The 20,045-nt window shown below is 52.4% G+C and overlaps 1 protein-coding gene across 2 annotated transcripts; it reads left to right on the forward strand.

Moving 5' to 3' along the window:
- The first annotated feature begins 5,910 nt into the window (after nt 1–5,910).
- MYL12B (myosin light chain 12B) lies at nt 5,911–17,488 on the forward strand. 2 transcript variants are annotated; one of them, XM_038390675.2, is made up of 4 exons: nt 5,911–6,297; nt 14,631–14,829; nt 15,077–15,238; nt 16,973–17,488. In XM_038390675.2, exons 2-4 carry the CDS (start codon nt 14,646–14,648, stop codon nt 17,143–17,145), a joined length of 519 nt encoding a protein of 172 aa, XP_038246603.1. In that variant the 5' UTR covers nt 5,911–6,297; nt 14,631–14,645; the 3' UTR covers nt 17,146–17,488. The 2 variants fall into 2 exon arrangements, with proteins under 2 accessions (XP_038246603.1, XP_038246604.1); XM_038390676.2 differs by lacking the exon at nt 5,911–6,297 and adding an exon at nt 14,222–14,261.
- The last annotated feature ends 2,557 nt before the right edge of the window (nt 17,489–20,045 follow it).

Consider the following 20,045-nt stretch of genomic DNA (forward strand, 5'->3'; position numbering starts at 1 on the left):
GGGGGGGTCCTGGGGCCAGGATCCGGGGAACTCAGCGGCTGGGTGACAGGTGGGGGGGGGTCCCCCGGCGGCCAGGATCCGGGGACACTCAGCGGCTGGGTGACAGGGGGGGGGGGGTCCCTGGCGGCCAGGATCGGGGACACTCAGGGCTGGGTGACAGGTGGGGGGGGGTCCTGGCGGCCAGGATCCGGGGACACTCAGCGGCTGGGTGAGAGGTGTGGGGGGGGTCCCTGGCGGCCAGGATCCGGGGACACTCAGCGGCTGGGTGACAGGTGGGGGGGGGTCCCAGGCGGCCAGGATCGGGGACACTCAGCGGCTGGGTGAAGGTGGGGGGGGGTCCCTGGCGGCCAGGATCGGGGGACACTCAGCGGCTGGGGGACAGGTGTGGGGGGGGTCCCTGGCGGCCAGGATCCGGGGACACTCAGCGGCTGGGGACTGGTGGGGGGGGGTCCCTGGCGGCCAGGATCCGGGGACACTCAGTGGTTGGGTGACAGGTGTGGGGGGGCTCCTGGCAGGCAGGGATCCGGGGACACTCAGTGGCTGGGTGACAGGTGTGGGGGGGTCCCTGGCGGCCAGGATCCGGGGAACACTCAGCGGCTGGGTGACAGGTGGGGGGGTCCTGGCGGCCAGGATCCGGGGACCCTCAGGGCGGGTGACAGGTGGGGGGGGTCCCTGGCGGCCAGGATCCGGGGACTCTGCGGGGGGACAGGTGTGGGGGGGGTCCCTGGCGGCAGGATCGGGGACACTCAGCGGCTGGGGACAGGTGTGGGGGGGTCCCTGGCGGCCAGGATCCGGGACACTCAGCGGCTGGGTAACAGGTGTGGGGGGGGTCCATGGCGGCCAGGATCCGGGGACACTCAGCGGGGGGGACAGGTGTGGGGGGGCCCTGGCGGCCAGGATCGGGGACACTCAGTGGCTGGGTGACAGGTGTGGGGGGTCCCTGGGCCAGGATCCGGGGACACTCTGTGGCTGGGTGACAGGTGTGGGGGGGTCCCTGGCGGCCAGGATCCGGGGACACTCTGTGGCTGGTGACAGGTGTGGGGGGGTCCCTGGCGGCCAGGATCCGGGGACATTCAGTGGCTGGGTGACAGGTGGGGGGGGGGTCCCTGGCGGCCAGGATCCGGGGACACTCAGCGGCTGGGTGGACAGGTGGGGGGGGGTCCTGGCGGCCAGGATCGGGGACATCAGCGGGGGGGAACAGGTGGGGGGGGGTCCCTGGCGCCAGGATCCGGGGACACTCAGCGGTGGGTGACAGGTGGGGGGGGGTCCTGGCGGCCAGGATCCGGGGGACACTCAGCGGCTGGGTGACAGGTGGGGGGGGGTCCCTGGCGGCCAGGATCCGGGGGACACTAGCGGCTGGGTGAGAGGTGTGGGGGGTCCCTGGCGGCAGGATCCGGGGACACTCAGCGGCTGGGTGAAGGTGGGGGGGGGTCCTGGCGGCCAGGATCGGGGACACTCAGCGGCTGGGTGACAGGTGTGGGGGGGTCCCTGGCGGCAGGATCCGGGGACACTCAGCGGCTGGTGACAGGTGTGGGGGGTCCCTGGCGGCCAGGATCCGGGGACACTCAGCGGTGGGTGACTGGTGGGGGGGGGTCCCTGGCGGCCAGGATCCGGGGGAACTCAGCGGTTGGGTGGACAGGTGTGGGGGGTCCCTGGCGGCCAGGATCCGGGGGGACACTCAGCGGCTGGGTGACAGGTGGGGGGGGGGTCCCTGGCGGCCAGGATCCGGGACACTCAGCGGCTGGGTGACAGGTGTGGGGGGGTCCCTGGCGGCCAGGATCCGGGGACATCAGCGGCTGGGTGACAGGTGTGGGGGGTCCCTGGCGGCCAGGATACGCGGGACACTCTGCTGGGTGACAGTGTGGGGGGGTCCCTGGCGGCCAGGATCGGGGACACTAGCGGCTGGGGGACAGGTGTGGGGGGGTCCCTGGCGGCCGGATCCGGGAAACTCAGCGGTGGGTAACAGGTGTGGGGGGGTCCCTGGCGGCCAGGATCCGGGGACACTCTGTGGCTGGGTGACAGGTGTGGGGGGTCCCTGGCGGCCAGGATCCGGGGACACTCTGTGGCTGGGTGACAGGTGTGGGGGGGTCCCTGGGGCAGGATCCAGGGGGACACTCAGCGGGTGGGGACAGGTGTGGGGGGGCCCTGGCGGCCAGGATCATGGGGACACTCAGAGCGCTGGGTACAGGTGTGGGGGGGTCCCTGGCGGCCAGGATCAGGGGACACCACGGCTGGGTGGGACAGGTGGGGGGGGTCCTGGCGGCAGGATCCGGGGACACTCAGCGGCTGGGTGAAGGTGGGGGGGTCCCTGGCGGGCAGGATCGGGGACACCTCTGCGGTGGGTGGACAGGGGTGGGGGGGTCCCTGGCGGCCAGGATCCGGGGACACTCTGCGGCTGGTGACAGGTGTGGGGGGGGTCCTGGCGGCCAGGATCCGGGGACACTCATGGCGGGGAAGGTGGGGGGGGGCCCGGCGGCAGGATCGGGGAACTCAGAGGGGGGTGACAGGTGGGGGGGGGTCCCTGGCGGCAGGATCCGGGGACATCAGCGGCTGGGGACAGGTGGGGGGGGGGGGTCCCTCGCGGCCAGGACCGGGGACATCAGCGGCTGCGGTGAAAGGTGGGGGGGGGTACCTGGCGGCCAGGATCCGGGGACACTCAGCGGCTGGGTGACAATGGGGGGGGGGTCCCTGGCGGCCAGGATCCGGGGACACTCAGCGGCTGGGTGAGAGGGTGGGGGGGGGGTCCCTGGCGGGCCAGGATCCGGGGACACTCAGCGGCGGGTGACAGGTGTGGGGGGGTCCTGGCGGCCAGGATCCGGGGGACACTCAGCGGCTGGTGACAGTGGGGGGGGGTCCCTGGCGGCCAGGATCGGGGACATCAGCGCTGGGGTGACAGGTGTGGGGGGGGTCCCTGGCGGCCAGGATCCGGGGACACTCAGCGCTGGGTGATGGTGGGGGGGGTCCCTGGCGGCCAGGATCCGGGGACACTCAGCGGTGGGTGACAGGTGGGTGGGAGGGGTCCATGGCGGCCAGGATCCGGGGAACTCAGCGGCTGGGTGACAGGTGTGGGGGGGTCCCTGGCGGCCAGGAGCCGGGGACATCAGCGGCTGGGGGCCAGGTGTGGGGGGGTCCCTGGCGGCCAGGATCCGGGGACACCAGCGGCTGGGGTGACAGGTGTGGGGGTGGGGTGGTCCCCGGCGGGCAGGATCCGGGGACACTCTGCGGCTGGGTGACAGGTGTGGGGGGGGGTGGGTCCCTGGCGGCCAGGATAGGGGACACTCAGGGCTGGGTGACAGGGTGGGGGGGCCCTGGCGGCCAGGATCCGGGGACACTCAGCGGCTGGGTAACAGGTGTGGGGGGGCCCTGGCGGCCAGGATCGGGGACACTCAGGGGGTGACAGGTGTGGGGGGGTCCCTGGCCGGCCAGGATCGGGGACACGCTCAAGCGGCTGGGTGACAGGTGTGGGGGGGTCCCTGGCGGGCAGGCTCCGGGGACACTCTGCGGCTGGGTGACAGGTGTGGGGGGGTCCCTGGCGGCCAGGATCCGGGGACACTCTGCGGCTGGTTGACAGGTGTGGGGGGGCCATGGCGGCCAGGATCCGGGGACACTCCGTGGCTGGGTGACAGGGGGGGGGGGGTCCCTGGCGGCAGGATCCGGGGACACTCAGCGGCTGGGTGACAGGTGGGGGGGGGGGTCCCTGGCGGCCAGGATCCGGGGACACTCAGCGGCTGGGTGACAGGTGGGGGGGGGTCCCTCGCGGCCAGGATCGGGGACACTCAGCGGGCCTGGGTGACAGGTGGGGGGGGGCCCCCTGGCGGCCAGGATCCGGGGACACTCAGCGGCTGGGTGACAGGTGGGGGGGGTCCCTGGCGCCAGGATCCGGGGACACTCAGCGGCTGGGTGAAGAGGTGCGGGGGGGTCCCTGGCGGCCAGGATCCGGGGACACTCAGCGGCCTGGGTGAGAGGTGTGGGGGGGTCCCTGGCGGCCAGGATACGGGGACACTCAGTGGCTGGGTGACAGGTGGGGGGGGGTCCCTGTAGCCAGGATCCGGGGACACTCAGCGGCTGGGTGACAGGTGTGGGGGGGTCCCTGGCGGCCAGGATCCGGGGACACTCAGCGGCTGGGTGACTGGTGGGGGGGGGTCCCTGGCGGCCAGGATCCGGGGACACTCTGTGGTTGGGTGACAGGTGTGGGGGGTCCCTGGCGGCCAGGATCCGGGGACACTCAGTGGTTGGGTGACAGGTGTGGGGGGGTCCCTGGCGGCCAGGATCCGGGGACACTCAGCGGCTGGGTGACAGGTGTGGGGGGGTCCCTGGCGGCCAGGATCCGGGGACACTCAGCGGCTGGGTGACAGGTGTGGGGGGGTCCCTGGCGGCCAGGATCCGGGGGACACTCTGTGGCTGGGTGACAGGTGTGGGGGGGTCCCTGGCGGCCAGGATCCGGGGACACTCAGCGGCTGGGTGACAGGTGTGGGGGGGTCCCTGGCGGCCAGGATCCGGGGACACTCAGCGGCTGGGTAACAGGTGTGGGGGGGTCCCTGGCGGCCAGGATCCGGGGACACTCAGCGGCTGGGTGACAGGTGTGGGGGGGTCCCTGGCGGCCAGGATCCGGGGACACTCAGCGGCTGGGTGACAGGTGTGGGGGGGTCCCTGGCGGGCAGGATCCGGGGACACTCTGCGGCTGGGTGACAGGTGTGGGGGGGTCCCTGGCGGCCAGGATCCGGGGACACTCTGCGGCTGGTTGACAGGTGTGGGGGGGTCCCTGGCGGCCAGGATCCGGGGACACTCATTGGCTGGGTGACAGGTGGGGGGGGGTCCCTGGCGGCCAGGATCCGGGGACACTCAGCGGCTGGGTGACAGGTGGGGGGGGGGGTCCCTGGCGGCCAGGATCCGGGGACACTCAGCGGCTGGGTGACAGGTGGGGGGGGGGTCCCTCGCGGCCAGGATCCGGGGACACTCAGCGGCTGGGTGACAGGTGGGGGGGGGGTCCCTGGCCGGCCAGGATCCGGGGACACTCAGCGGCTGGGTGACAGGTGGGGGGGGGTCCCTGGCGGCCAGGATCCGGGGACACTCAGCGGCTGGGTGACAGGTGGGGGGGGGTCCCTGGCGGCCAGGATCCGGGGACACTCAGCGGCTGGGTGACAGGGGTGGGGGGGGTCCCTGGCAGCCAGTATCCGGGGACACTCAGTGGTTCGGTGACAGGTGGGGGGGGGGTCCCTGGCGGCCAGGATCCGGGGACACTCAGCGGCTGGGTGACAGGTGGGGGGGGGTCCCTCGCGGCCAGGATCCGGGGACACTCATTGGCTGGGTGACAGGTGGGGGGGGGGTCCCTGGCGGCCAGGATCCGGGGACACTCAGCGGCTGGGTGACAGGTGGGGGGGGGGTCCCTGGCGGCCAGGATCCGGGGACACTCAGCGGCTGGGTGACAGGTGGGGGGGGGTCCCTGGCGGCCAGGATCCGGGGACACTCAGCGGCTGGGTGACAGGTGGGGGGGGGTCCCTGGCGGCCAGGATCCGGGGACACTCAGCGGCTGGGTGACAGGTGGGGGGGGGTCCCTGGCAGCCAGTATCCGGGGACACTCAGTGGTTCGGTGACAGGTGGGGGGGGGTCCCTGGCGGCCAGGATCCGGGGACACTCCGGTTCCGAGTCAGTTGCGACTCGGACCCCTTACAAATGGCACTTCGGGCTGGGGAAGTGCGCGGCCATGAGAATTGGGCGAGGAGCCGCCTCCCTGGCGGGCCGCATATTGCGCAAGCGCCCCGGGCCGCTGCCTGTTTCTCTAGCCGGCGGGGGGGGCACAGGCGGCGGCTTGGGAGCCCCGAGCTCCCCCCCTCCGGCTCGGGGCGCGGACGCTTCCGGCTCAGCCGGGTCTCGGCGGAAGCGGGTGTCGTAACAGCGCCGAAGCGGAAACGCCCTGCGATTGCCTTACAAGGGCATCGGCAGCTCCCCTCCCCCGCCCCGCCCGGGGGAATGCGGTGAGCGCACCGGACTGCACCATCACGTCTCGGGGCGGGGGGGGGAGAGGTGTAGTCCGATCCAACTCTCTCCGGCGGGGCTCGTGAGCAGCAGGCTCGCTGCGGAGCAGCCGCCCTCTCCTCCCCGGTATCTGCGCTGCGGCGGCGCCCGGGGCCTGTCTGGCGCGTTCTCCCCGCCGATGGGGTAGCCCGGGTCCGCTCTCCCCCCCGCTTGCTGGCCGGCCGGTGGTTCGGTCTAGATCGCGCTCTCCGGAAGTACCGAGGCAGCTGGAGCAGTCGCCGCTTGCTGCCCGTCCCGAGTCTCTGCTGCAGCCGCCGCCCGGTGAGGCCGCGTTGCGCGGGCCGGGGGGAGGGGCTGGCTTCGGGGTCTCCTGGGACTAGTGTCCCAGTGCTCGCGCTGGGCGGGAGGCCGGCCCGTGTCCGGCCGCCCCCGTGGTTAGTGGGGGCGGGGCTGGGTCCCGCTGCCCCGGGCTGGGGCGAGGAAGCGGGGGGCAGAGTTGCTGCCCCTAGGCGGGGGGCTCGCAGCCGGGCTGAGCGGCCCCCCAGGGGCGGGGAGGGGGCTGCCCCGGTGGGCGTGGATGGGAAGGGTCGCCCCGCGGACGGGCCGGGGCGGTGTGTGTCGGCCGGTCCTGAGGCTGGGGCCGGTTTCGCTCGGGCAGGGGTCTCAAACTCCAATGACCACGAGGACGAGGACGTTGACCCAAGGGCTGCGCCACTGACCGCCCCCACCCCCTGCTGCCCTGGCCCTGCCGCCCCCTCCACCCCTTCTGTGATGCCAAGCCCTGCCCTGCCTCTGACAACCCCTTCCCTGAAATCCCCGCCCCCTCCCTGCTCCCAGGGGGTGCAGCAGGGGTGCGTGGTGCGTCAGGAGGCGCGGGGCAGGTGGCTCTGCGCAGGTGTTGGGGTGCAGCAGGGGGCTCAGGGTAGGGGGTTTGGGGTGCAGGAGGTGTTTGGGGGAGCGGGTCCGGCCTGGCGCGCACCAGGGGCAGGGCAGGCTGCCTGCCCCCGCGCTACTCCGGGAAGCGGCCGGGACCTGGGGGAGGGCACAGGGCTCTGTGTGTTGCCCTGGCTGCTCTTCCAGGTACCTTTCCTGAAGCTCCCATTGCTGGGAACGGGGAACTGTGGCTAACGGGAGCTTCGGGGGAGGTACCTGGAGGAGCGGCCAGAGCATCACAGATCTCTGTGCTCCCCCTCGCCCTGGGTCCTGGCCACTTCCTGGAGCACCGCAAGGGCAGGCAGGGAGCCTGCCCCGCCCCCCCAGGTAAATGCTGGAGTGGCGGGGGGGCCCCAGGGAGCTGGCGGGCCACAGAAAATAGCCCTGCGGGCTGCGTGTTTGAGACCCCTGCACTACAACCTTTACAGCAGCACCTTGCACTGGGATTGTGCCTGGGGGCTCTTGGCGCAGCTCGGGGTCTGGGCCTTTGGCCGAGGTGGCCGGTGCACTGGGAGGAAGCGGAACCCCGGGCGATTCCGTAGCTGTAAGGAGTCTGGCAAGAGATGGGTCTGAGCTGGGCAGCGCCCAGGGAAAGGGACTGCTAGGAAATAGCTGCAGAAAGCCATGGCAGGGAGCCACCCCCGGCTGGTGTAATGCTGAGCTCTGCAGTCGCTCGCACTGTTTGGTGGCTGAGAAATTATAAACTTGTGCTCCGCAGCCTCTGCAAACAGGATAGATTTTACCTGCCCCTGGTATCACGTGACATGACCCCAGCTACCTTTGGACTTCTCCATATAAGAAATTTACGTGGTTTGGAAACTCACAAAATAGCTTGGGTGGAAAGCGGTGCAGACACCTAAACCTTAATACATCAGCCTTGCAAAACTTGCTTGGGATGAGTCTTATTCTCTTTTTTTGGAAGCTGAGTGAAGTAGAATCATAGAATATCAGGGTTGGAAGGGACCTCAGGAGATCATCTAGTCCAACCCCCTGCTCAAAGCAGGGCCAATCCCCAATTTTTGCCCCAGATCCCTAAATGGCCCCCTCAGGATTGAACTCACAACCCTGAGTTTAGCAAGCCAATGCTCAAACCACTGAGCTATCCCTCCCCCCGTAGTCTTTCTCATTTCAGTTATCATGGCACTCGGTGAGTGAGCAGACTTTGTGTCTGGGATGATGATTCTCCTATGATATTGCAAGGTTGAAATAATGTTTTTTTCGTCAATGGAAAATGTATAAAGATTGCCAGAGTAGTTGACAAAATAGCTAATGGTGAAAATGCGGGATGTATGCTCGGATTAAGAGCACATATATTAGTTGATTGTTCTGTAGGTCATATTTTAGCAGTGCATCCATGATCACAATTAATGTTTAAAGAAAAGCTCCAGCATAATGAGATTTTAATTGTGACTTCCATTTTCTAGCATGTGGACAGCCACATTGTCAAACAATCAGAAGAGCTAAATAAACTTAGAAGAGGTGTGATATGTTTCTGAATAGTCAACACACAAAGTGTCCAGCTATTATCTTGAGCTAAGGCACTTATATGGCCCCCATCACTGTATTGTCTGTGTGCTTCAGAATCTTTAACGACAGGTTTCAAATGCATCCGATGAAGTGAGCTGTAGCTCACGAAAGCTTATGCTCTAATAAATTTGTTAGTCTCTAAGGTGCCACAAGTACTCCTTTTCTTTTTGAGAATCTTTAACGTATTTATCCTTACAACACTGCTGTGAGGCAGAAAATTACTGTTGTCTCTTGCTATCTGTAAGATGGGGAACTGAGGCACAGAAAGGCTAAATCACTTGCTCAGGGTCACACAGGAAGTCCATGGTGGAATAGGGAATTGAACCTGGTCTTCCAAGCTCTAAATTTAGTGCCCTTACTGCCAGACCATTCTTCTGCTCTAAAATATGTAAACTGGTGTTTTAATTTGTAGACCAGTATATGGTCAGATAATCAATCTGTGACCCTCTATGTTGTCCTAGGAAATTGAGTCAGATCCTGTTCCCATTGACTCCACATTTTTAATGAGCCATTCTTAAACATACTGGAGGCTGTACAAAATAAATGTGACAAACATATTCTTTAAATTTCTGAAATAAAACAAACTGATCTCAATGTGAATACCCACATGAGTAAGAGTTCAGTGAACAAGGCCACAACAACAGGGCTGTTTTGAAATCTGATCACTGAGAAAGTAATGGGAGAGGATAATATCTTAATTTAGTAGCGTTCCCAAATGCTAGGGTGATGAGCACATTAAAATATAGCATTCAAACAGAAGGCAGTAACTTTTGGTTACTCCTTGATTCGTACTAGTGCTATAGAAATGAAAAACTTATTCCCAGTCTCCTAAACCAGGGGTGGGCAAACTATGGCATGGGGGCCACATCCAGCCCACAGGACCGTCCTGCCCAGCCCTTGAGCTGCTGGTCAGAGAGGCTAGCCCATGGCTCCTACCCTGCTGTCCCCACTCCCCCGCAGCCTCAGTTCGCCTTACCGCCAGTGCTCTGGGTGGCAGGGCTGTGAGCTCCTGCCGGGCAGCATGGCTGCCAGACATGCTGCTCTGAGTGGCATGGTAAGGGGGGGTGGGAGCAGGGGGGTTGGATAAGGGGCAGGGGATCCCCGGGGGTAGTCAGGGAGCAGAGGGCAGTTGGATGGGGTGGAGGTTCTGGCCCGTGTGGGGGTAGTCGGGATGGGGAATGGGAGGGTTGGATAGGTGTGGGAGCCTCAGGGGGCCTGTCAGGGGGTAGGCGTGTAGATAGGGGGTGAGGTCCTAGGGGGCCAGTTAGGGGCAGGGAGTCCTGGGAAGGAGTGGTCAGGGGACAAGGAGGAGTGGGGTTGGATGGGTCGGGGGTTCTGAGGGGGGTAGTCAGGGGGGTGGGAAGTGGATGGGGGGGGGGGCCAGGCTGTTTGGGGAGGCACAGCCGGCCTTCTGTACAGTTTCGGAACCTCAGTGTGGCCCTCAGGCCAAAAAGTTTGCCCACCCATGTCCTAAACTATCTACAAAAAGAACAGGAGTACTTGTGCCACCTTAGAAACTAACAAATTTATTAGAGCGTAAGCTTTCATGGGCTACAGCCCACTTCATCGGATGCATAGAATGGAACATATAGTAAGAAGATGTATACATACAGAGAAGGTGGAAGTTTCCATACAAACTGTAAGAGGCTAATTAGTTAAGATGAGCTATTAGCAGCAGAAGAAAAAAACTTTTGTAGTGATGATCAAGATGGCCCATTTAGACAGTTGACAGGAAGGTATGAGGATACTTAGCTTAGGGAAATAGTTCAATATGTGTAATGACCCAGCCACTCCCAGTCTCTATTCAAACCCAAGTTAATGGTACCTAGTTTGCATATTAATTCAAGCTCCGCAGTTTCTTGTTGGAGTCTGTTTTTGAAGCTTTTCTGTTGCAAAATTGCCACCCTTAAATCTTTTACTGAGTGGCCAGAGAGGTTGAAGTGTTCTCCTACTGATTTTTAATGTTATGATTCCTGATGTCAGATTTGTGTCCATTTAGTCTTTTGTGGAGAGACTGTCTGATTTGGCCAGTGTACATGGCAAAGGGGCATTGCTGGCACATGATGGCATATATCACACTGGTAGATGTGCAGGTGAACGAGCCCGATGGCATGGCTAATGTGATTAGGTCCTATGATGGTGTCACTTGAATAAATATGTGGACAGAGTAGGCATCAGGCTTTGTTGCAGGGATAGGTTCCTGAGTTAGTGTTTTTGTCGTGTGGTGTGTGGTTGCTGAAGTGTATTTGCTTCAGGTTGGGGGGCTGTCTGTAAGCGAGGACTGGCCTGTCTCCCAAGATCTGAGAGAGTGAGGGATCATTTTTCAGGATAGGTTGTAAACCTTTGATGATGCGTTGGAGAGGTTTTAGTTGGGGGCTGAAGGTGATGGCTAGTGGCGTTCTATTGTTTTCTTTGTTGGGCCTGTCCTGTAGTAGGTGACTTCTGGGTACTCTTCTGGCTCTGTCAATCTATTTTTTCACTTCAGCAGGTGGGTATTGTAGTTTTAAGAATGCTTGATAGAGATCTTGTAGGTGTTTGTCTCTGTCTGAGGGATTGGAGCAAATGCGGTTGTATCTTAGAGCTTGGCTGTAGACAGTGGATCGTGTGATGTGGTCTGGATGAAAGCTGTATCCACAAAAACAACAAGGAGTCTGGTGGCACCTTAAAGACTATCAGATTTATTTGGGCATAAGCTTCTGTGGTAAAACACCACTTCAGATGCATGGAGTGAAAATTACCAAATTGGTAATGCATCTGAAGAAGTGGTGTTTTACCCACGGAAGCTTATGCCCACAGATCTGTTAGTCTTTAAGGTGCCACCAGACTCCTTGTTAACATTTGGAAAGATGATTAAGTGGTCTGCCGAGACCCTCAGCAATTTTCAAGTGGTCTGCGGGGGAAAAAAAGTTTGAAAACCACTGCCATATGTGACTGCAAATTCATGTTGAATGTACTGTCCACTATCACCTCTAAATCTCCTGTGGCAAATTTCCTGGTTCCTTACTCTCATTGAATCTTCTCCTGTCCCTCCACCCATTAAGATATAGAAGATTGTGAAGTAAATTTTTTCTAAATTGAACTGTATTTGTGGTTTGTTTTCTCTATGGATTTACCTCTAATCTCTGCAGTAGTCTGTTTTTTCTACATGCACAAAAGAATAGAATTGTAGGAGAGAGATTGGCAAGGAGTCGCTTCTTCTGTATGTTTGATTTGGATGGCCCTTTACCTTACAGTATAGTCTCAATTATCAGAGCACATTGAAGAACTTCAGATAATTAAGGGGATTGTCGTTATAACAAGTGTTGAGGGCATTACCCTGTTCTGGGTAGCTGTGAATCTGTGTAGAGGTTCAGATTATAAGGATGAGTTGTTGGCTTGCTACCTGAAGTGTGTCCAATTTAAGATTAAGTCTTGTGTCTTAAAAGCAGATTGTTATCTTATTAGCTTAATGGTTTATGGCGAGCTGTTACTTCAGAAATAAAATGGAGTTCCTGACCTTAAATCTGAAATTTTGTTTTCATTGTACTCTGAACACTTGTTTAGGGAGATTGTTTTGTGACGGTGTAACGAAGAGCGTTGCTGGGTTACTTGCAGTTGAGCTTTGTTGGTTATTTTTAGTTCAGGGCGTAGCAGTTTGTTTTTTGTATGTCAGAAAAATGTTGTATGTGGAACGTAAGTTTTAAAAGTGGAGAATTAATCAGTGAGTGAAATCAGTAATGCTATTTGTAGATATACTGGGAAGACTATAAACTATGCAGTGGCCTCTCTTTATCATCTGAAGGCTTGGTAAAGCACTCACTTACTCGCTCTCTTGGATATAAAGCAAGGTAAAATACTTAATTAACAGAGTTGTGACCTTTTAGATTTAACTGGGTTCTTAATTGCGTACTTTAATTCTGATTGCTTGCCTATTGCAGTTATTTAGCGGTATTGCGTTAACTTCAGTTCACTTTTAAAATGAACTAAAATTGTACCCTTCCTTTAATTGCTTTTTATTTTATTTTGGATAGACTGACATCTCCCAGATCACTGTACAAGCAATCTGTTTAAGGAGTCACTGAGCGACTATTTTCTGTGACTCATTGATCACCTCTTTTCAGAAGTGCAATTAACTTTTAGAGGTAGATTGTTATAAAGATCAACATTTGATGATAATGTAAATTAGCCAAACTGGGATGTTTTGAATGTAAACATAGGCTGGTGGTAATGGCTTCTTGGACACTTAAATTGCAGGTGTTTAGCCTGAAGCTCATAATCAAGGAGCAAAGAAATTTATAGCATATAACAAAACCCAGTCTGGGTATGATGCAGAATTCTGTGGCACACTAAGTTAGCACCTTGTAGTTCACTTTTAAGATAGCTTAAGTTTTTGTGAGAGATAAAATTATTAAATCCAAATCTGGGTTGATATGGACAGAATATAGGTTAATGACAGGTTTCAGAGTAGCAGCCTTGTTAGTCTGTATTCGCAAAAAGAAAAGGAGTACTTGTGGCACCTTAGAGACTAACAAATTTATTAGAGCATAAGCTTTTTTTTCCACCAAATGCATCCGATGAAGTGAGCTGTAGCTCACGAAAGCTTATGCTCTAATAAATTTGTTAGTCTCTAAGGTGCCATAGGTTAATGAGACACTGTCAGCTTGAAATTATTTTTTTAAATGAGCTGAGTTAAAAATAGTTTTAGGATGCACCTACTCTTGAGTTTATCTGCTAATTTTGGTGGCTTTACAATCACTTTGTTGGTTGCCAAAATGTTTCTTTACCCTATTGCTGTGTGATGGATGAAACTAACTACATAGGGGCAAACAGGGAAATTGACTATACAGAGTGCTAGCTATGCAATCCCCAAAGTAAATAATCTGGAAAAGGGTAGTTACTCTGTTATATAGGTGTTACAACTAAGTGTAATTTTTTTAAATTTGACAGATGTTTCTTTAAATATGTAATCTTCTCTACCCACAATTCTTACATTTTAACTGAACAGTAAGGCCCTGATTCTGAGGACAGAGCTGTATGGGCAGGCCTGAAATAAACCGGATACCCTACGGGCACAAAAGTCCATCCATGCAGATCCAGTTGTAGAACTGAGACCTTAGTATTTAAATTTCAATCTAGTGGATCAGTTCCAGTGTCGTTAAACTGGCTTAAAAGGTAAATATTTAAATCACAACTGAATGGATACCATAAACATTAAAGCTTCACTTGTCTGAATTATTTTACTTACTAACTGTTAGTTGTAACATCTGAGTTTACTCTTTGTTTACTTGCACATTTGAAAATACTTTGTGTAGTCAATTTCACTGTTTCTTCAATGTTATCAGTTTCCCATTTCACACTTGCAATATGGTTGACTTTTTTTAAAGCATATTGTAAAACCACAGACTTGTGTAGTACCTGAAACTACTTTTCTTTTCAATATGCACTAGATTGTGTCCCTTTAATGGAGTAATTTCATAGTTTAGAATGCACCTATTGTTATGCTATATTAGTTCAGGCTTCTTGGTTACCTAACAAAACTGCAGTGCATTGTTTGTTTTGTAACTAAGCCCAGACTCTTCCCCCCTCCCACGCACAACATACACTAGACCCTCTAGCTGATAATGCTGAAAGGACTTTAAGACACACACACAACTTTCCTGGGATGCTGTGTTTTTGTTCTCAACTGTGTAAACCAAACAAAAACTTAAGAGCCACTCTATCTCTGGTCTCAGTCTGACTGAGTCTTTATGTTCTTCAACTAATAAAGTAAATCAACTTCAAAGTAAAGGAGAATCACCTTTTCCAGGTATCTAAGCTTCTGAGCTCCTTGGCCCCACTCAGGCAAGGTAAGCCAACTATAATTCTAACTAATTGCCAGGTTAGCAAGGCAAATATATGCTGAAGTACAGAGACATGGGTAATGGGGGCATCTTTTCAAGGACCAGCTTGATGCAGACTGCTGTCAGCCCAGGAGGGTTTTCCTCTGAACCCCAAAGGGCCAGCAGACATCATCACAGTTAAGCTTCTAACAAAAAAAAAAAATACAATAAAAGGTGGATGGTAAATTTGTGGATCGTCATACCTTTGCACATTATCCAGAATTCACAGTTCCTTGAAAAAAAGTTTGATGTAGTTTAATACACAACTCTAATTGTTAGACATCTGTTGTTTTAAATTTAATTTCCTATACTTTAGTCACTGTTTTTCTCCCCTAGAATCCAACAGCCATCATGTCTAGTAAAAGAGCAAAGACAAAGACCACTAAGAAGCGCCCTCAGCGTGCAACCTCCAATGTATTTGCAATGTTCGATCAGTCACAGATTCAGGAATTCAAAGAGGCTTTCAACATGATTGATCAGAACAGAGATGGCTTCATCGACAAAGAAGACTTGCATGATATGCTTGCTTCCCTTGGTAATGTTTATATCTCCAGATGTCTATTTATCTGATACTTGTGGCCCCCATCATTGTATTAACAGAGCATTATAAAATGGCTATGTGCCTGTTGCAATCATCACAAAAGCATGGCTGTTAACTTTTTATACATTTTTTGAGCTGCTTTATGAAAGGTGTTAATCTGTTTACAGATTAGCAAATATAATTGGGTGGATGAATAAACATATTATAATGACTATCAAAAATATGAATACTTTAATTATAGGAAAGAATCCAACTGATGAATACCTAGATGCTATGATGAATGAAGCTCCAGGCCCCATTAACTTCACTATGTTCCTTACAATGTTTGGAGAAAAACTAAATGGCACAGATCCAGAAGATGTAATCAGAAATGCTTTTGCTTGCTTTGATGAAGAAGCAACAGGTAAGTAGGTGCTGAGTTATCAATGCTGAGTTATCTGCTTTTGAATCTTTATTACAAGGATTTCTTTTATTCAGTCACGACTAAATGTATAATTAATTTTATTGGATCATTTGAGGTTATTATGGGCTTCTAAGGAGTTGTCTACGTGGTGTCTTGGTGCATGTCTGAAGGGATGTAAATCCCAATGCACACCCCTTTGTTGTGCATTAACTGTCCCATGCAAACTCTGATGGTGTGTAGTAAAGGTCCGTTTGTGCACATTTAATGTAGTACTGCTGGACTACATTAATGTGCACTAGGGAACTTTTAGTGCACATCAGCAGGTCCATATGAGCCAGTTAGTGCACAACACACTGATGCACACTAGAATTTACACCCTTGCTGGTGTAGACAAGTTGTGAATATACCCAGTATACAATTTTCTGATAATCATCAGTTCATTTGTTTTATTTTATTTTACAAGTGTCAAAAACACTTAATGTAATTTTCTCATCTCTGCGGCAGAAATGGTGAAATATTGGGCGTAAAGACTGTTAAACCTATCCAGTTGCTTAACATCCATCTATCAGAACCCAAAATATGAAAGAGCCATTTAAAAACAAATATGTGGTGATTGGGAGCAGTCTTAAAATTATAGGAAATTTTAAAAGCTTAGAACAGTAGTTTTTAATTGGTTAATGGAACACCAGTTGCCCACAAAAGACTTGCTGGTTATCTGCAGAGTTGACTTCCAACACTTGCTGGCTTCTCATTTCCTCCTGTTAAACTGTAGTTAAAAGAAAACTAAAAGATGTATAAAATATCTAATTTTTTTATATAAGAAAAAGTTGTTGATATAGCAATGTTTATCACCAATAGGAGGAGGAGAAATGGCTCGCATGTCATGTTGTGGGAGGCTGTAGTCCATGCTGTGTCAAAGTTTGGGAATGCTGGCTTAGAATTTGCCATTGAATTGATACTAACATACAAACATATCTGAAATATTAAGATTTCTTCATGTCTTTATCCTTTGACATTTAAGTTAGGCTAGATTCAGCTCCCATTCAATATGAGCTGGATTGTATGCTCAGCAGTTTTAAGTAGAAAATGTTTAAGACAAGTGAGTACAAACTTCCATGTATAAATGTTTTTTTAAGATTGTCTTAAATCTGTTTGTTTCAACCAAAATATAAACGTAATGTCTTTCCAGACAGGCTATTTTGATGCAACTTGAGGTCACTTCTTGCCATTGAAGTTCTGGGATTATTGTGTGGAAAAAGCTATGAGAGGTTGTCATGCAGAATGTACCAGATCAGGCTATTCATCCAAGTCTTATTGTGGCCATTACCTTAAGTGTCAGAGGGAGTTGGAAGGTGTAGAGGCTCTCATAATCCTGTTGTAGCACTTCAGTGTGACTCTGAAGCATAAGACTTGGATATAATCTTGTTTTGCATAACTAAACACTTTATCTTTGGCAATTAAAATAATCCAGCCCTGTTGTAAAATGCAGCCACAGTATTTAACTTTGGCTTCCTGCAGTCTTATATTGACAGCTTTGTGTCTTGCTTCTCCCTGGAGTTAATGCTTAAATAGGCTTGTAAATATTTATAGTGTCTTTCTTAAGCAATACATATGTGGTGCTTATTTATATACTGATGTGATTACTTAACTCCAAATTAGAAATTCTTTCTCTTTGAAGATCCAGTAAGAAAACTTTTTGGCTTATCCTGATTCGCTGTACACATTATATTCCAGGGTTCATTCAAGAAGATTATCTGAGAGAGCTGCTGACAACAATGGGAGATAGATTTACAGATGAAGAAGTAGATGAGCTGTACAGAGAGGCACCAATTGACAAAAAGGGAAATTTCAATTACATTGAATTCACACGTATCCTTAAACATGGAGCAAAAGACAAGGATGATTGAACAAAATATCAGACACCTGCAGCTAGCTCTAGTTTTCACTTATGTTTATTTTTGAGGGTTTTTTCCTGGTAGAACCTGTTGCATGCATCTACCTTTTGAAGCTTTTGCCTTTCTCAGTATATTTATCTATTCCAGGCCATTCTGGCACATTTGCACCTGTGTAATCAGACTGGATGTGGGGGATGATATTGTAGTGAAAAGACTCTAGGGACAGAGATCAATGAATTTGAAGGCCCAGGAAAAAAGTCTCAATGTTTCTGGTTTAGCTGGATTTTTACATTTTTGTAATAAAAATGTCCTTTTGAAATAAAGATTGCTATATAAATAAAATAACTCAAACTGTTTTGTGAAGTGACATTTTCTTGTTACTAAATGTCTTCATTTTTAAAAGCATATGTACCTACTCTTGATATCTGGGTAAGACTCAATGTTACAGTGAGTTTACAGTTTATAAAACATTTGCATCAAGTACTGTTTCTTCATGCTTAAGTGAGCAGGGATATTCAATTTTATAATATTGTGAAAAGTACTGTTACCTAAACTTTAACACTCACAACTAATGGCTTTAGTCTCTGAAGGGGAGTCTGGCTGGTGTAGGCATAAACAGAATGGGTGGGGAAGACTATTGCAGTTGGACAGCAACCAATTCTTTCTTCCCTGAATTGTGCTGCTGATGTAAACAGCTTTCATGATTTTTATGTGTGCATGCTGATTAGCCCTTATTTATTTTTCCTTTACTACAAGGGTGAGAGCGTTGGGGAAAATTGTAACTTGGAGAACAGGAATACAGAAGATAAGACAAGCGTGATGCTGATGATTCAAGTAGGAGGGGACATTTTATATTTCCATTGTGCCTACTTCCCCCCCCCCCCCCCCGCCGCCAATAACTTGTTCTCGACTGAGGTGTCTACACTACCACTACTGAATGACTGCATTTTAAAAACAGTATATTGTTGCTACACAGGCCCCTTGATTTCATGTACAGCTGCAGCATGATCTTACTTTTCTTCAGCTACACCTTCTTGAACAATCATGTGCTAATGTTGATATGTGATGAATTTAAGGATGACCCTTATCAATTAAGTATGTGTGCTGCTGTCATGTTCTAAAAAGTAGGATGCAAATAGTTACTCATTTATTACATTTCTTGCCTGTGCACAGCCCACACCTCCTTGCAGTTCTTGCAGGTCATCTTTCCTTAGCCACCAGTTGGAATGGATTACAATCTGCTGCCCGTCCCCTACTTCATTAACCTGGTCCCAGGACTGTTTGTGGAATCCCATTGCACTCCCCTTGTATGAGGGTTAGGGGAGTGTGGATGAGGGGGTTGTCTCCTTGATGTCAGACATTAGGAACCCCAACACCCTTTTTCATTTCCTGTAGGAGATGTCTTCATTCTCCTAATCCACTTCCAATTTTGATTTATCTGGGAACCAGACTCCCTGTTGAATGATTATGTGCACAGGCCACCTGCCAAGTTTCAATAAAATATTTTTACAACCTAATCTATCCACTGACTCATGGTGCAGCTAAGGGGAAGCTGAAAACGCCTACCTACCCAGCCCAACCTGGCATTGAGAGAAAAATTCCTTCCCATTCCCCAAAAAGGGGGGACACATGATGCTCACAGCAAGGCCCAAAAACTCTGCTTCTACTCTTAATTCCAGAAGGTGGAAGATTTTTCTTTCCACTGCAGACTAGTCTCTTCTCTTTCCCACTCTACTCCTTGTATGCATGGGAGCCAGGATGCTTCTGCACCCTTCTGCCTACCTCCTCAAGTCTGACAGGTGAAATCCTTAAAGTGTCAATAGGTTTTCTTTCCACTGTTGGCCTCTCATGTCTGAGGCAGGGTGGGGCTCTTGTGGAGTGTAGAAATATTGTACTGCCCTCTTACTACTTGCAGGAGCTCTGGACAGCAAAGTACTTCTCTTGGTATTCTACTTCCTCTAAAGCAGGGGTTCTCAAATGGGGGGTTGCAAGGTTATTACATGGGGGGGTCATGAGCTGTCAGTCTCCACCCCAAACCCTGCTTTGCCTCCAGCATTTATAATAGTGTTAAATATATTTAAAAAGTCTTTAATTTATAAGGGGGAGGGAGGTCACACTCAAAGGCTTCCTATGTGAAAGGGTCACCAGTACAGAAGTTTGAGAACTACTGCTCTAAAGCCTTATTCTTGCTAAGGGTTTTTAAATGGGGAAGGGGGAATGTTTTAAGATGAGCATGGCACTGTGAAATAATGTATGTCCACAGCTGCTGTTTCATATAATGTAGAGATTCCTTTCTCTAATATTGTTGGTGTTTCTAGCATGGCAATTCCTGGAGATGATCTGTTTCTTTTTTGTAAAATATGTAGTTAAAATAACATTCAATAGTTTTGCCTCAAATTTTTCCTGGGTGGTCTTTTTCCCCTCTATGCTTTAATTAAAACCAGTTATTTCTACATTTCCTAGTGTATTTTTATCCAAGTTGTAACTGACAGTTTGCCCGTCTTCATTGCTTTTCTTGATTGATCTGGTTTTGGTTTAGTGTTTCCTACCTAGCTGGATAATCTTTGTCCTTTAACAACAATGCTGCTGTTACACACCGTCCAGCCAACTCCTCCTCCCCAGTAGCTGTTTTCCAATTGTCACAGTGCTCCTCAGCGTGGTTGCTATGGCACACCCTGTTGGAATATCAGTAAGACCTCAGTAGCAGCACATATTTGAAAAGCCATTTGCCAAATATGCAATAAATTCTTTCCTACAACACCCGGACGGGGATGTTGCAGTTAGGGGAAACAATCACTTAGACCTTTAAGAAACAACAGCAGAAAACACATATTTAAAAATTGTTTTGTAACATTAAAATAATAATAATAAAAACCTTGACTAAGGCATCATCCTTTCACATTTAAACAACG

This window comes from Dermochelys coriacea, chromosome 2, assembly GCF_009764565.3.
Source record: "Dermochelys coriacea isolate rDerCor1 chromosome 2, rDerCor1.pri.v4, whole genome shotgun sequence".
In the NCBI taxonomy this organism is placed as follows: Eukaryota; Metazoa; Chordata; order Testudines; family Dermochelyidae; genus Dermochelys; species Dermochelys coriacea.

Coding starts and splice junctions, on each gene's coding strand:
- MYL12B (XM_038390675.2), top strand. CDS start 14,646: ATGTCTAGTAAAAGAGCAAAGACAAAGACCACTAAGAAGCGCCCTCAG. Junction 14,830..15,076: donor TGATATGCTTGCTTCCCTTG/GTAATGTTTATA, acceptor CTTTAATTATAG/GAAAGAATCCAACTGATGAA. Junction 15,239..16,972: donor CTTTGATGAAGAAGCAACAG/GTAAGTAGGTGC, acceptor ATTATATTCCAG/GGTTCATTCAAGAAGATTAT.